Source organism: Meleagris gallopavo, chromosome 3, assembly GCF_000146605.3.
Source record: "Meleagris gallopavo isolate NT-WF06-2002-E0010 breed Aviagen turkey brand Nicholas breeding stock chromosome 3, Turkey_5.1, whole genome shotgun sequence".
Lineage (NCBI taxonomy): Eukaryota > Metazoa > Chordata > Aves > Galliformes > Phasianidae > Meleagris > Meleagris gallopavo.
The window spans coordinates 3,044,704-3,060,103 of NC_015013.2; the positions used below are offsets into that span (position 1 = coordinate 3,044,704).

Genomic DNA, 15,400 nt, shown 5'->3' on the forward strand with positions numbered 1-15,400 from the left:
GCGGCGGAGGGAAGCTGCGTGCCGCGCTCGGCGCCGCCGCGCCCGGGGGAGCTGGCAACTCCAATTGTGCCGGCTTGAGACTCTGGGCTGTCGAAGTTTTCCTGGCTGGTGGCGGAAATGACAAGATATGGCAGCTTTTCCACACAGAAGCAGCTGTCGTATTTAATTAAAAAGCATTTAAACCACAAGTTAAGAGCATTAGTTGAAGTTGCACTTCCACATCTGATCTGTGTCGCGAACCCTCGTGAATTGCAGGGAAAGGTTCTCAGCCTCGCGTTTCCTCGCTCTCGGTAACGGCACTAACGTGAAATGCGAGTCGCTTCACAGCAGTACTTCGTTAGGGATGGGAAGACCCGCGAGACCTGCTTGTATGCTTTCAGTCATGTTTTCCTTCATCAGGTGGCGCGTCTTGACGGTGGCACTTCCGATGTGAGGAGTTAGAAGAACATCCTTCAGTTTTAACAGAGGGTGATCCCTGGGGATGAAAAGAAGTGCTGAGGTGAGAGTCGCTCGCACAGCAGGTGTCTTCAGTGCCTGAAGGAAACCAGGGCAATGTTTAAAATAATAATTACCAGCAAGCAGAAATAATGCTATAACCCAAGCATACTCAAAGCTTGAAACCGAAGCCTGGCTTGCAGCTTTTTATGCAACAAATTCTCCAAGTGAGTCAGCATGGATTTTGCTTTGCTGCTGCAGAGGGACTGGGGACATCACTTCAGCAGGGCTAGCAACAAAATTACGTAGTTTCTACAAGCTTTGTCCTATTCTGCAGCACACGCACTCACTTCTATTTAACTTAAATATATATCCAACCTTGGCAAAGGTTCAGGATAGGTCACATCCAGAGCAGCTGCCTTAATAACTTTGCTTTGAAGGGCCTCCACCAAAGCATCCTGATCTACAACCAGACCTGGGTGACAGAAAAAGAACAAAACAAAACTCAACTCTTATTTTCAGATTGCCACATAATTCTTGCTCATTATAAAAATGCTTGAATGCTCGACTGAGATATGACCGTGGGCTAAATAATCTTGTAATCAGAGGTTTAACTGAACACTTCAAAGTAAAAGACACTTTTTGAGGGCTGAGTTTCCCAGAACTACTTATACAAAATAAAAATGAGATGCCAGTGAACCATAATGTAGTTTTATTTATCTTGCACCTTACCTCTGCTGATATTAATAAGAATGGCTGTGGGTTTCATCAGCTGCAGCTCCCTCTTCCCAATCAGTTTGTGTGTCTGAGGTGTCAATTTCACAGCCAGCATCACAAAATCTGCCTGCTGGAGCAAGTCATCTATCTTCTTACAGTAGATAGCTCCAACAGCACGTTCTTCTTCCTTGTTTCTTGGGGGCAGGGAGGGAGAGGAAGGGGGAGAGAACTCTAGTCATAACCAAGAATTTGCAGAAAAAGTTTAAATCAGAGTTCCAAAAAAAATAAAAACTTTTTTTTTTTTTCCTTTGCTCTTTAGTGAGAAGCAGCTAGTTAATTATACAACTTAAACTAAATGAAGAGAAATGCTAAGCTCTGCTTCTCATATCAGTCCTACTAGGCAAAAACATGCACTACTACTCCCATGGCAAGAAAGTAAGAAGTGCATATAAATGCACTGAGTAAATAAAAAGATAAATGCATCTATGTCACAGCTTTTGGATGTAACAGAGATTCTTTTCCAACCCAAATGCAAAACTGACGTTTGACACAAATTCCCTTCCTTGTGAATAGTAACTCATCCAAAAATTGCTGAGGAAACAGAGGAGACAGAGCAGAGGGTACATCCTCAGAAATAGATGACAACAGAAGCCTGCCTGCTCTGTGAATCAGTACTATCTCACTGGAAGCATACACTGCAAGATCTGCCAGCATGTTCATCCACGTCAGGACAGTTTGGGGTGTGCACGGTGCTGCTCCCATTGGCTTCCCACAGACGTAAAGGACGCACAGCACATGGGATGGGTCCCTGAGAGTCAGCTACACAGAACGATACGTGCACTTCTGTCTGAAGACAGTCAGAAGGGCTGCCAAGACTGACTCTCCTTATGACCAGCCTTATGACCCAGTTCTGAAAGGAGGAGGTGTTTCTGCCTGCATTCCTGCTCTGTGTAAGTCATGGCAGTAACGCCACCTTAGACTGTTTTCTCCTCAGTTTACTGTGATGCCACCAACATTACAGGGAGGTTCATAGGGAGATCAGTGAGATTGATCAGTTCTGTTCCTTTCTGACTTTGTTTTCATACAAGTCACGAAACCGATGACCATCCTGAAGCCAGCGCACATATTTTGCCACTTAAAGAGAGAGTAATGGGAGAACTACAGTGGCAAAGCAGACTTTCTTTGGAGCTGAGACCAGTTTTACCTCTGTTTCCTGTTGTGGTATAAAATTTTCATTTCAAAGGCTTTCGCTCTCTCAGCCACTTTGTAGCCAATGGTGCCCATTCCAATGATGCCTAGAGTAGCTCCAGAAACCTCAACACCCAGCCAGTTGGCAGGAAAATATTCAGTATCAGGGGATATTGCCATTTGATGGCCTTGGAAGAAAAAAAAAAAAAAAAAAAGTCATGTAAAGAATTAAACGATTCCTGGCATCTGGTTACTTTCTGTCATAGAACAATGTAGAAGCAGAGGAACAGTAACATGCTGTTATACTTCTGGACGAGATCTGAATAGTGATGCACTATCAACCCAATTTCTTACACTGATCACTTTCTTAGGATATAAGCATATCTGGCAGAGAACAGAAACACAGGAAAGACGGACAGGATTCTTAGCAGTTGATGAAAAAAGTCTGAACAGTTTGTTCACAGGGACTCAAATTTATGTCAGCCAGGCAAAGACAGGCATTAGGGCTCCTTGCAAACATCTCTTTTTATTAGAACTGGAAAAGCAAGACTGCACTGGACAAGTAGAATGAGTGAGTGACTACAAGCCGAAGGAGGAGAACCCTCAAGGGCTATCCGGAAAAAAGAAAAAAAGAAATGTACCTTCCTTACCGATACATCTGTTGGGAAACCGAATGCACTACATACAAGTTACTCCTACCAGTGTGACAGAGCTATTCTTTTCCTCATCCCTGTTTTTCTTCCAGTATTTCTGCTCCTAAGCCTACCTCTGCATCAGCACACGCTTTCTAATTGTGCGTTTTGAAGAGCCAGCTTCTCTCTAAAAAGTCAGAAAGCATTTCAGTTCTTACCTTCCACAAGTCTCCTAGACGATGCCAGCATCAAAGCCATCCCCAAGTCTGCAGTGTCAGTGGAAACAATCAAGGGAGTGTTAGACACTTTCACACCATAGCTAGAGAGCAGATTCAGATCCAGGTGATCTACTCCCGCTCCAGAGCTTGCAACTATCTTCAGGTTAGGCAGGCTCTGCAGCAGCTCCTCATTAATAACTGGTTTGTGATACCACATATAAATAGCTCTGATCTTTTTGCCAAGAAAGCTCTTGTTTTCAAGATATTCTTTCATGGTGATGAGACAGAAACGTTCCCTTAGAAATTCAGCATGGTCTTCATATACCCCATGCCTCCCTCCGATGCAGTCAATTAGCACACAGGGCAGCTCCTGACCCTCCATGTCCTACAAAAGCAATGAGAAATCAAAACGACATCTCCCACAGTGACCCGCTGCAAGGTTTTTGAAAACAGGAATTGATTGGCTCGATCGCATGCTCTTTTCTCACCTGAGGATCGATCTGGTCAACGGTATTTGCTCTCGTGAGTGGAACACGCGAGTTCTCCCCCCGCCTTCAGAAGGATGTGTCCGTGATTCGCAAGCACAGTCCTGGCACCAGAGCTACAGAAAAGTTCAGCGTCACACGCCGCCAACAGCAGCTCGCAAGCTTGCTTTGCTGGCTAAGAACAAGCAGCAGTGCCCACCCCAGGACCGCTGCAAAGCAAGTACCGCTCTCTCGCCCCGGCTGCTCGCAACAAGCACGGCACCTTCCCCGCAACGTCCTGTCCCGCCCGTCCCCCACCGGATCCCCAGTCACCGCAGCACGGCTCGGCAGACCCAGGGCGGGCTGAGACACGCCTCAAGTCCTCTCAGAAGGCATTTGCGGATGGGACCGGAGACGGGAGCGCGCCTGAGAAACGGCCGGCCTCCGCCCGGCCGTCCAGAACGGGCAGAGCGAGCCGCGAAACTCTCGGTGCAGGCGCACGAGCTGACGGAGCCGGGCCCCTACGCCGCTCACCTCCGCGCCGCGCTCGCCAACGCGGGCCTGCAGCACGACAGCGAGGGGAGGAGGCGAAGGAGGAGGAGGAGCAGGAGAAGGAGGAGAGGGGGGAAGAGCCGGTCCTGGAAAAGGTGCCGGCGGCTGCGGCCGGCGTTTTGGCGTGGTGGGGATCGGAGCTTGTCCGCGTGGCTTCGTGAGAAAGGGGATAACGTGGGTTAACGAGTGGTTTCAGCTGGATACATATGGTAAGGCGTGAGCTGATTCTGTACCATTGAGACCTTCGAAACAGCTCAGATTTTGGAACTTGATGATCCTTGAGGCCCCTTCTATGATTCTGTGGTTCTGAGGCGGTTCCTCTTGCTGTGTAGATGGTGAGCAAAACACTCAAGGAAGGCTCTGACCTGTATGGTAGGAGCAGCTGAGAGCCAGAAAACCCCACCTGAGACATGGGTCTCTTTTCCTTCCGAGCCGAGAAGTGACCAGCACTTGTGAACGACTGTACCTGTCCTGAGTTCTGCAGCACTTTGCAATTGGACAATTGCATACAATTCTGTCTCCTCGAGTTCTACCAAACATTTTGGAATGCTGAACATTCAGGCAATCAAGTTCAACCTGAGCTCCTCTCTACAATAACTAGACTGTCTAATGCAAAATGATACATAACCATCCTTTTTTATCCTGTCGATGACTTTTGAGTATCACTTATTGACATGAATTTCAAGTTCTCGTGGTTAGACTTTAAACCGAAAATCCATGAGCTAGCTAGATGAGGTTAAAGCACAGTGACTGGATTCCTAGTATGAGTTCAGTTTTTGGCCTTTCTTTAAAAGAAAGCAATAAACATTTAATGTTTACACATTTCATGTTTCACATCAACCTCTTGTGAGTTTGCCGATAAGACGTAATGGGTGATCTTTTAACTTACTGCTTATGTAACAGTGCCTGAGATTAAAGGGTCACTGTAAAGTAGAAGACAAGAGACATTCTAGCAACTAATTTTCTACGGAATTTTAGTACTGAAGGTCAACGAATCCAACAACAAACAAAAACCTTTCAAAGATCAACGCAGTAGTTATCCCACTTGTGTGTCAAATCAACAAATTTGGATTAACAGAATGAAGATAGCTCTAGACAAAGAATAGGCGATCAAGTATTCAAAGCACTGTTCTTCTTTAAGAAGACACATATATTAAATGTCAAGAAAATGAGCTTGGTTATGTAGCTAGATGCGGAGAGAATCAGACAGCTTCCAAGTTGCTTTGTGTCACTTCAGCAAATTTTCAAATTTGTTTCAGGGGCTGATATTAAATAGAGCAAAATATGTGACAGAAGGGGTCAGGAAGTTGCTTACATTCTGAATGTCTGAAGAGCTGTTTGAACTGCCAGAATGTCACAATAGCATTGCATGGGCAGCAGGCAAACAGCAGCTTGAGATATGTGCATATGTTGCAGGTGAGAGTGTTGCACAAGTCCACTGCAGTATTTTAGGTACCTTGCATTGGAAAAAGAAGTACTGCTGTATGCTAATATTTTATTATTGCTGAGAGAGATCTATTATACTGGCATTGTGGCAAAGGTCTCTGAAATTCATAATTTCTCTGTCTACTGAGAAAGAAGCATTGCACAACTTAACTCCTGGTTTCATTAATTATTATACATTGCCATTGGTTTCTGTATACTACTGCATGACAAGGCGATGTCTGCAGTGTTGACAAGGTGCTTGCATAATGATTTTTTCTTAAGGTAAGGTTTTGAAATATGGCATCAGCCTAAGAGACTTGTGCACAACGTAATACATTTCCTAGCTGGGATGTTTAACCTGGTTTAAGCCTGAAATTGGGTGGGGATATATGTTCCTTCTATGTTTAAAGTAGTGTTATATGTGAGCAGGATGCATAGGGAAAAATAAAGACATTAAATACACACACACACCAACCAACCAAACACAACCAGGACGTCTGTATTCTCATGGTTTTGCTTTTCAGGCAAGGCCAACCCAAAGAAGCAACTACCTCTTCTTCACAAATTACGCCACAAGAACATTTGATGCATTTGATATACATTTGATTTCACTGATTGGAAGCCATCATGAAGCACCACCACTAACCTGCCTGCTTGCTTTAGGTAAGGCCTGCATCTCATTAGACTATTGCAGCAGCAGTCTCTGCTAGATCATACACAGTGTGCCTGTCCAAACGTTCCGAACAAACCTGCACTAGCAGAATAACTATTACATTTTGCTGCATTTGTCTGCTGCATTGTTTTATTCTTTTTTTAGAGATTTTAAAACTGAAGGTATTATGTCTTCCAAGTACAATCTTAGAATAAGAGGTGGGAAACAGCACGGAAAGATATCCTTAACTGTATGTAAGTAAATTTGCTATTATTCAATAAATATTTAGATTGAGGAAAGGTAGGAAATGGAGGAGTATTTCTTGTGGTGTAATTTGAAGATAATCACTGAATCACAGAATCACAGAATGGCCAGGGTTGGAAGGGACCTCAAGGACCATGAATCTCCACCCCCCCCGTCACATGCAGGGCCACCAACCTCCACATTCAATACTAGACCAGGCTGCCCAGAGGTAAGTTGAGGTAAGAGGCAGTTGCTTCCTGAAGACATTGTTAGGAAGCTGTACTTCAAGTCATGATTTCCAGTTTGTAAGGCAATATCAAGTAATTAGGTGTTGTATTTAAATCAAACCCATCCTTCCAAGCTGGCAGCTGCCCAGCACTCTGTCTGAAGCACTGCACTGGCAAGGAGCACTTCTCTAGAAGAGCAGCACAGACTCCTAGATATCTGCAGCAGTGGCAGTAAAAGCAAGCAAATGACAAGTGCATTCTGTTGTTTTGGGTGCTCGGGAAATGATGCAACCGATTCTGTTTGCTGCTTCTGTTTCAATCTGGAGAAAAGTTTGTATGTGCAAACTCTTGCTCGTTTTCTCTAGTTTGTGGATATTAATCTAATACATGGTATTTTTTTTTTTTTTAATCTGTTACTGTAGATACTGGTGGCTTTGTTTTCAGCTTTGCAATTTGTCACTTAGCCTTTTATTATGAAAGGGTAGACTTACATTTGTCAGGATCATGCTGGTCAAACACATAGTGGGTGCCTGTACCTCAGGGAACAGGAGGTCTTTTGTAGAAGGTACATGGGACGGTCCTAAAATTCTTGTCAGCAAAATTGCTGCTCCTTAAAAGCTACAGTAATTTCTTTCCCTGAGCCACTAGAGTTGTGATACACAGGTTGGTCCAAAACCTAGGTATGCTAACATTCACTGTTTGGTCTCCATAAACATTAAGCAAGCATCGATGAATCCCATTTTTCCTGGTGGAGGAATTCCTCACCTTTGCTTCACACATACTTCCATGTCAGACATCATTTTGTCAGACTGCCCCTCTGCTGCCATCTGTCACGTGGCAACAAAATATTATGGAATGTTGGCAGGAAGGTTCAGCCTCTGGGCCAACGTAATAAAATAGAAGGCACTATTTTCAGAGCAGCCTTTGTACTTAAAGCTGGTGGAAGGAAGTGTGTACTGGCATGCACAAGTGAGAACCTGCTCTAAGAAACAGGAGGTGGAAATGACTCTGAAAAGATTTATAAAAATTTATAAGACTGCAGACAGAATCCGAGCTGCGCTTATGGGCAATTTTGCTATAAATGGTACTAATGAATAATCACACTGATCATAAAACCATACTAAATAATAGCATACATAGCAGTGACACTTCGAGTTGTGCACTGGTAGTTTGTATTTTAAGACAGCAGAGTGTACATAAGTTTTAGTGAGGTGGATGAACATTCTTCTATTCAGAGAGAGAGTTTTCCTGCGGAAATTGAAATAATTAATTGCATTAGAGATGCTGTTTCTAGTGTGGTAATGCCATGGCATATTGCTTTTTTACTATGGTAATCGCAGCCTTAAAAACAGTTTGTCAACTTGCTATTTCTAATCTTTGTAGTACTGATGCTCACTGTTGTGTCTCGCTTCAAATATAGTTATTCCTGCAGAAGCAGTGACACAAAGGAAATCTTACTGACTTGGGCTTCAATGGTGTTTGTTTTCTCAAACCACTTCTCGTGTTCCTTCTGAGTTATAGAGTGTTGCTGGAGTCTTACAAGCATTCTTCCGAATATTTAGTGCTAAGTTGAAAATACTAAAGGTAGACCTCAAGTAAGTTTGGTATTCCAAACATGGCAGCACGTCCATTTTGGAGACTGTTTTTCATTAGTGCTGTTGTTTGCAACTAATACTTCAAACTGTCAGCTCAGATCTTCTGCTTGGAATAAATGATACTGAGCGTGTTTCTGAAAATTGATATTTGTCTCAGCATTTCAGGTCTCAGGTGCTACTTTAGAAGGAGACTTCCATATAGAAGGTGACTAATATTTCTAGCAGGTAGCTTGCACTGTTTGCTTTGATATCTAATACAGTATGAATGAGGTGAACTATGTAATCTAAACAGACATGTTCTTTAGGACTCCTATATATTTTTTAAAATACTGATGTAAAATTGCTATTTTCCCTTTTGTGTTACCTCTTTCCTTTAGTCAGACATACTAGTTCCAAAGTTTTCTAGGACTAGGACAGAATGCTGAGACATTTTAAAACAAATTAAAACATCATTTCTAGGGAGCCTTTCAAAACCTGCAAGTAAGTAGGCAATCAGAAGTTATTTCTCCCAGAGCCTTTAAAAGCCTGCATGCATTTTTCCACAGCTGGAAGTGAGGAGCAGTTTGTCCTTTCACAAGGAAATTAAAATTGTAAAGGCCTCATTACATGTGAGACTCGGCCAGAGTTCTCCCTGCCCATTCTGAACAGGTGTCTCCTAATGGGGGGGAAAAAAAAGAAATAAAAGCATTTAGAGCTGATTGGGAAAAGGAAAAGAACAGAAATATTTAGAGCTCCTTTTGTTCTTCAGCTCGGGAACACTTCACTAGGCATGGGAAGACCAGTAAGAGCTGCTAATATGTTTTCAACTGCTTCCTCTGTTATCATGCGGGTAGCCTTGTCTGTTTTAATGCCAAGGTGAGGTGTTATAATTACATTCTTCAGTTTCAATAATGGATGATCTCTAGAAGGGAAAATAAAGAAAGTTAAAACATACTGTCATTTATCCAAATGAAGAAGAGTCTTGTTTAGGCTTTCACACTGCATTTAACTATAAAGATAATTTAATGTAACTTTACAAATCCTACTTTTGTGTGTAGACTTTAATCACCTGTGTTCAAATAACTCTGGATGTTAAAAGAATGTGTTAAGTATCGACACTATGCTCTTTTGCCCAAGACCACAAACAGATTTTTGCAACGAGCAGCAATTTGCACTACAGAATAGAGATTTAGCACTCCCAGCATATTAACACTACACAATGCTCTGAGCTGTAGTTACGCAGCTCAGGTAATGGACAGCAATGTCCTGGGCCCCTGGGTCCCCAAACCCCAAAGGCCAGCCACTTCAGTTGTCTCCCCAAGGAACCGTTCTGGCAAATGTGCCTATAGCCTCTGAGCCCAGGAGGTGTGCAGTACTTCAGCTTTGTACTGGAGAAACAAGCCTGTGCAGAGGGAAAATTTGGGACAGTGCAGCAGGTCTAAGGAGGGCTGATTCAACCAGCTTCTGCATATTCAATATCTTGCACCTTTAGGTAAACCAGGGAGCGAAGCACACGTGTACCTTCAGAGGGTGATTTTGTGGAGTGGCCTAATAGTCCCCTCACACACAAGCTCCCTCGTGCAGTTTCCTGGTACCCACGCTTCCCTTCGGCCTGTTTTCAGTTCCAACATCTGGGCCGCATCCCTCATTCACAGCGATTTCACACAAATGTGCAGCCCAGGAGCAGTAGGAGATGCATCTCTATGACCCCTGCCTGACAGCCTCATGCAGTGTTTCTGAGGAATAAGAACAAATGAGATGGTGACCTGGGCAGCGGCTCTGGGTAGGTGACGTCCAAAGCTGCAGCCCCGATAACACCAGTGCGCAGAGCTATCACCAATGCCTCTTGGTCCACCACGGCACCTGGGTTGGAGTAACAGTAACGCTGAGCACGATTTGCAGGTAATAGTTTCAGACAGGAAAAAGGGCGGAAAGGGGGAGTGAGGAATTTTTGCCATGCCTGCTCTGTTTTCAGCACATGCACAGCTCCACAAAACGAGCTGGCTCGTATTTGGTAGTCAGGCAGCAAATACTACAAATTTCCCAAATACCACCTCGGCTGATGTTAACGAGAGTAGCTGTGGGTTTCATCAGTTCCATCTCTCTTTTCCCGATCAGCTTGTGTGTCTGAGGCGTCAGGCTCACCACCACCATCACAAAATCTGCCTGGCAGAGCAAATCATCCATCTTTTCACAGTAAATGGCACCAACAGCTTGCTCTTCCTGCTCTTTCCTGACGGGGAAACAAAGGATCACACTGCATTTCAGAGCATCTCTAAGTAATAAAGCATGTAGCAACACCAAAAGATCCCAAATTAAAGTCAGAATTCTAGTTTGAATTTTTCACAGTAAAAAAGGATAACTGCCATTTCTGTTTTCTTGCCTGGACTTCGGGAACTAAAGAAGCAAACAGAGGAGACTGTGTGAATTTTTTTGCTCTTGTTTGCAAGAGAAGGACTTTGAATTATCTCTAATCTAGAAATAAGGAAAGAAATCACACTAGGAAAATAAGCTCAGTGTCACTTTGGACCAAGTGTCTCTAATGCATCCATTTTGTTGGCTTTGTTCAGTGTCGAGGTCAACAGACAGGGATTGAGTAAGGAACAGACTGGAATTATAGCCACCTTTAGCAACATGCAGAGTGCGTCTTGCTTCAGCACACAAGGCAGAAATGTAAATGGATTTAAAACATCCCATTTTTTTCACTTCTGTTGCAATGTGCACGACAGCACACTTAGATATACATTGAAGATTAAGAAATACTAAACAGAGGGAGATAGTGACGACCAGCAAATAAGTAAACAGGTAAATAAATAGGTAAATAAATAAAAATTGTGCTTTATTTTCTTTTCTCTGTGGTTTATAAAGAAAGTCTGAAGGGCTTCTTTCTAAATCCTGAGAAGGAGGGATTGGTCTAGTATTTTTTGCACATTTCTCTCTGTATTCCTGACATAATTACATAATTTCTTGGAAAGGAAATACTGACCATATAAAAGGCAGTTTCTGCTGCAATTAGGGTCTTTACCTCCGTGTTCTGTTGTGGTACAAAATCTTCATCTCAAACGCTCTGGCTCTCAGAGCAATCTTATATCCAATGCTGCCCATGCCAATGATCCCCAGAGTAGCTCCAGTAACTTCAGCTCCAAGAAAATCAGCCTCACAGTACTCCATACCCGGGGAAACGGCAACATGATAGCCTACAAAAATAAATATCCAGGATGATGAATGAATGAGGTCCAGCACAGGTGAACATGGCACACTCAAAGTGCTACTGCAGCACACACGTTTCACAAGTGCAAATACACAGTTCTAAACAGCAGCCTTTTCTGTAACATCCTAGGCGATTTCCTAATACAACGTATTTCCCTGCCATGTGTGACATTTCCCATTTGTTCTTACCATCCATTAAAAGCATTTTAATAAATCTCCCCTAAAAATTGCTATAACAAATGAGACTTGTAAGAATATTGATCTCCTCTTCATCCATAATCAAAATCATTACTGCCAGTGACATTGTACAGGTTGGAAAAACCACACTTAGAATACCACAAGATGTTGGTGTTGCTATTTAGAATAAGAATAGGTTTCCTGTTCATCTCTTCTTTGAAAAGGAAGCGTGACTTCTTTAAAAATCACTACTCAATTATTTCCACAGATTATCTGTTAAACCTGCCAAATTTTGGGTAGCCACACAAACAGAAAATAAACTTGTATGCACAGCGAGACAGAGATTATTAGCCAGCTAGCAAGGAGAGACGCTTCTGATGTTTGTGTCTTCTGATATGGCCAGCTCTTTTTAAATACAAGCAGAATATTGTGGAAGTAACAAAAAATGCCTCAGATCGTGCCAGAGGACAGCTATTAGAAATGCCACCAGAGTAATCTCCCCCCTTTGAGTTTCTATGACTCCTCTGGTACAGGTAGCAAATCAATGGCAATTAAATTTTGTAGGATAAATCTTTTCCTGAAGCTGGAGACATTCTAACCAAGCCAAGGATGGGTTAATCTGGGGAAGCAGCAAGAAAAAAACTGAAAATTTTGGAAGCAACTCAAAGGGGTGCTGCTAACAGACAGTGGAGCAACCTGCTTCGATGATTGCTGATGCACCTTAAATTCCTCAGTTCCAGCTTCTAAGACCAAGCTCTGTCCATAAAGCAGTGTTTTATTTGAATATAACGTGTTGCTCAAATATTTGCAACCCATGCTGGTGAACTGTGAAAAACAAACTCTTATGATTTTATTTATTCCTGGTTGAAATAGAAGCGTTTCTGTAAGGTGTAGCAATTTGGATATTGAATATATGTAGAATATATCAAAATACAAAATCTTCAATTTTCCAGCCCAATACAGTTAGCTATTCACTTTTTGTTACACTATGGATATCTTCAGAAAGTCAAACTAATGGCATGTAAATTGTAGCATTTCTAGAAAATGCACAAAAAACGAATCGGTATTACCTTCTACTAGTCTTCTAGCAGATGCCAGCAGCAAAGCCATCCCAGTATCTGCTGTGCTACTGGAGACAGCACGTGGAGCATTAGCCATTTTCACACCAAAGCCAGATACAAGTTTCAGATCCAGATGATCCATTCCTACTCCTGAATTTGCAATCACTTTCAAGTTTGGCAGGCTCTGGAGGAGGTCTTTGTCAATGACTGGTTTGTGCCACCACAAATAGATTGCTTGGACCTTTTTTCTCATATTCTTTTTGCTTTCAAGAAATTCCTTCATAGTGATGAGGCAGAAGTGCTTCTTCAGAAACTCCACATGCTCATGCAGTATCCCATGCACTCCTCCGATTTCATTTACCAAAAGCCCAGGCAGCTCTTCTCCCTCCATCGTCTGCACAAAGAAGAAAGAGACGTGACATCAAAAGAAATACAAATAATTTTTTCCAAATATTTTAAAGACTCATCGCTTTCATGCTCTTGTTCATGACAACTATGACAAGAGAGATAATGAACTATATATTTAGATAGGGGGCTAAGCAGTTTCGGACAAGAATTTTAGAAAAATGCTGGAACTAATCTAACTCCTGAAAGTAAATTGCACAGGTTCATCATGAACTTTGTGATACAGGTTAATTTTTCAATTCTTTCTTTTTCCAGCCTCCTGTCCTGAGATGACACTAGTGACTTTTTAACCGTAGTTGCTTAGATATGTGTTTTTAAATAAGGACTTCAGCACTCAAGTTAAAAAAGCGTTAGATTATTTTTCTTCAGAAATCACTGACCACTTCTTTGTGGTTTCCAGAAAATCTGTGAACAGACAGCTGTTTAAAAAAAAAAAAGGCCATTTTTAGTTACCTTTGGTTTTCAATGGGATCTTGTCAAGAGCTGGGGGTGAGGAGAGAGCAGGGTGCTGTTGGAGGACTGAAAATACAGGAATTCCCTACAGCAGTGCAGACTGCTGTCTTGTTAGTGGTGTTTTCACTATTTGCTTGTGAATATCTGGCTCTTTGTCTACAGTTGCTGTGCTAAACGTTCATTTTACCACTCCTTCAAGAAACCTGACTGTATTCCAGAATAATGGAAAGTCTTCACGATTTTATAAAGGTGACAAATATTGTACTGTAGGTGTTATTTTTTTCCCTTCCGATTTTTATTGTTTGCTCCTCTGGGAAAAAAGCAAAAACAAAAACAAAAACAAAAAACATAAGAAGCCTTCTGAAGAGCCTGGAAATGTCAGTCCATTATGACACACCAGTCACAAAACTCTTCCAACCAGGTTTTAGTTATACCAAGGATGACATCTCTCTGGTTCTGACCCAAGACATCTAGCTTCTCTTCCTTGTTCCTCATGCTGCTTACATTGGTGTACAAATATTTCAAATGTGCTCCATTACACTCGGCATGTCATGAAAAACACTCAAGGGTCTCGTTAGCACGCACTCTCTAAAATGTTGGTGTGCTATCCCGTCTTACACCTGCTCAGATTGGTTTTAGCCAGTTTTCCATTCAAACCTAGTCTAGAGCTCTATTGATAAGCTCTGCCAACACTTGTGCAAAAATGAAGTTTGAAGCCCTCTGAGAAAGGTGCATCCTATAAGGGTACGTAGACCATCCTGCAATTGAAGAACACAAAACTGTGCCAACAGCAGCAGCCTCAGAGCCACATCTTTGCATATGTTTTGAGTGAAACGATCCTTTGGAGTAGATTCTCTTAAATAAACTGGTTACAACCAGAGTTTCAGAAGATAAGCTAGTGCGTTCCTGAACCCTGGTTCTAATTTCTAAAATCATGCTGTTGGGATTCATAAGTAGTGACAAACATTTCTTTGAGGTTCTGCAGTAGCTGGACTAATAAAATGTAGAACATGAAATTCAAAAGTATTATTGATCTGATTAGAGCATTAATCACCTGTTGTCAGTTTTGCAACTCTCAAAAATTTATCAATTTTTATTACTGGATTATCAGTTTGATTTCCATTGACTGGGCCTCATTAAACAAATTAGATAGTTCAGAGGAAAAAAGAAACTTGGAGGTAGGCATCTGAGGTACTTCAGATTGCTAACTTTCTGGAGAGTGCAAGCAGCTAAAAACAGAGGTAAAAACTGGCAGGCAGTTTGCAGAAAGCATTTACTCCCTGAGAGCTGTGCATGTCACTGTAAGTCTCAGCTATTTGATGTAGTCCTTTTGTTTCTGCCCCACAGTCAGGAAGAGTCGGACCAAAACCGTGTCAGAAACGCAACTTGTCTGAAGTTTTCTCCTTTCCTCTTTGTAGGGGACCTTTGCGAGACGCGCCTCCTTCATCGAGCAGCGCTTTCTCCAAAGAGGTTACCGGCACTGACTGGAATGCCGGGGAGAGACCAGACAGCCGAGGAGAAAGAGCCTCGCACCAGGTGAGACTCCTGGCAGAAGAAATGCGGGCGATGCCATGCTCTTGCCTCTGTGGGAGTGAAGTTTCTCCCGGATCCAGCGGCTGTATGAACTCAAGCAGCTCTGCATGACAAACGTCCCGTAGCATCCCTTCTTAGCTGGGGAACTAATGGCAAATGCACCCTGCAAGAGCGCGGAGACTTTCTTGCTTCCCTTCAGATGGAAGTGAACCGGGCCTTTCTGTTTGCCAAGCC

General features: G+C 42.7%; 2 protein-coding genes and 1 long non-coding RNA gene across 7 annotated transcripts; 1 reads left to right on the plus strand and 2 right to left on the minus strand.

Moving 5' to 3' along the window:
- Positions 1-117: 117 nt before the first annotated feature.
- Positions 118-4,266, minus strand: LOC100544543 (probable 2-ketogluconate reductase). 4 transcript variants are annotated; one of them, XM_031552718.1, is made up of 7 exons: positions 4,189-4,266; positions 3,679-3,791; positions 3,191-3,575; positions 2,357-2,528; positions 1,168-1,346; positions 814-910; positions 118-475 (listed from the first exon to the last, which is right to left on the minus strand). In XM_031552718.1, exons 3-7 carry the CDS (start codon positions 3,570-3,572, stop codon positions 322-324), a joined length of 984 nt encoding a protein of 327 aa, XP_031408578.1. In that variant the 5' UTR covers positions 3,573-3,575; positions 3,679-3,791; positions 4,189-4,266; the 3' UTR covers positions 118-321. The 4 variants fall into 4 exon arrangements, with proteins under 4 accessions (XP_031408578.1, XP_019469230.1, XP_003204748.1 ...); XM_019613685.2 differs by lacking the exon at positions 4,189-4,266 and adding an exon at positions 3,988-4,151; XM_003204700.4 differs by lacking the exon at positions 4,189-4,266 and adding an exon at positions 4,008-4,130.
- A 70-nt stretch (positions 4,267-4,336) lies between these two features.
- Positions 4,337-15,170, plus strand: LOC116216416. The gene is made up of 3 exons (XR_004159100.1): positions 4,337-4,415; positions 6,156-6,294; positions 15,052-15,170. It is a non-coding gene; the product is annotated as an uncharacterized LOC116216416 (long non-coding RNA).
- On the minus strand, positions 7,909-15,394 carry LOC100544702 (probable 2-ketogluconate reductase). 2 transcript variants are annotated; one of them, XM_010708269.3, is made up of 6 exons: positions 13,634-15,394; positions 12,785-13,169; positions 11,353-11,524; positions 10,382-10,560; positions 10,094-10,190; positions 7,909-9,249 (listed from the first exon to the last, which is right to left on the minus strand). In XM_010708269.3, the coding sequence occupies exons 2-6, from the start codon at positions 13,164-13,166 to the stop codon at positions 9,093-9,095; spliced, it is 987 nt and encodes a 328-aa protein (XP_010706571.1). In that variant the 5' UTR covers positions 13,167-13,169; positions 13,634-15,394; the 3' UTR covers positions 7,909-9,092. The 2 variants fall into 2 exon arrangements, 1 of the variants encoding a protein (XP_010706571.1); XR_004159099.1 differs by having other exon boundaries at positions 9,165-9,249; positions 9,849-10,190.
- Positions 15,395-15,400: the final 6 nt, after the last annotated feature.

Coding starts and splice junctions, on each gene's coding strand:
- LOC100544543 (XM_031552718.1), bottom strand. CDS start 3,572: ATGGAGGGTCAGGAGCTGCCCTGTGTGCTAATTGACTGCATCGGAGGG. Junction 1,347..2,356: donor TACCACAACAGGAAACAGAG/GTAAAACTGGTC, acceptor CCTGCCCCCAAG/AAACAAGGAAGAAGAACGTG. Junction 476..813: donor TATCCTGAACCTTTGCCAAG/GTTGGATATATA, acceptor TTTCATCCCCAG/GGATCACCCTCTGTTAAAAC.
- LOC100544702 (XM_010708269.3), bottom strand. CDS start 13,166: ATGGAGGGAGAAGAGCTGCCTGGGCTTTTGGTAAATGAAATCGGAGGA. Junction 10,561..11,352: donor TACCACAACAGAACACGGAG/GTAAAGACCCTA, acceptor TTTCCCCGTCAG/GAAAGAGCAGGAAGAGCAAG. Junction 10,191..10,381: donor TCTCGTTAACATCAGCCGAG/GTGGTATTTGGG, acceptor ACTCCAACCCAG/GTGCCGTGGTGGACCAAGAG.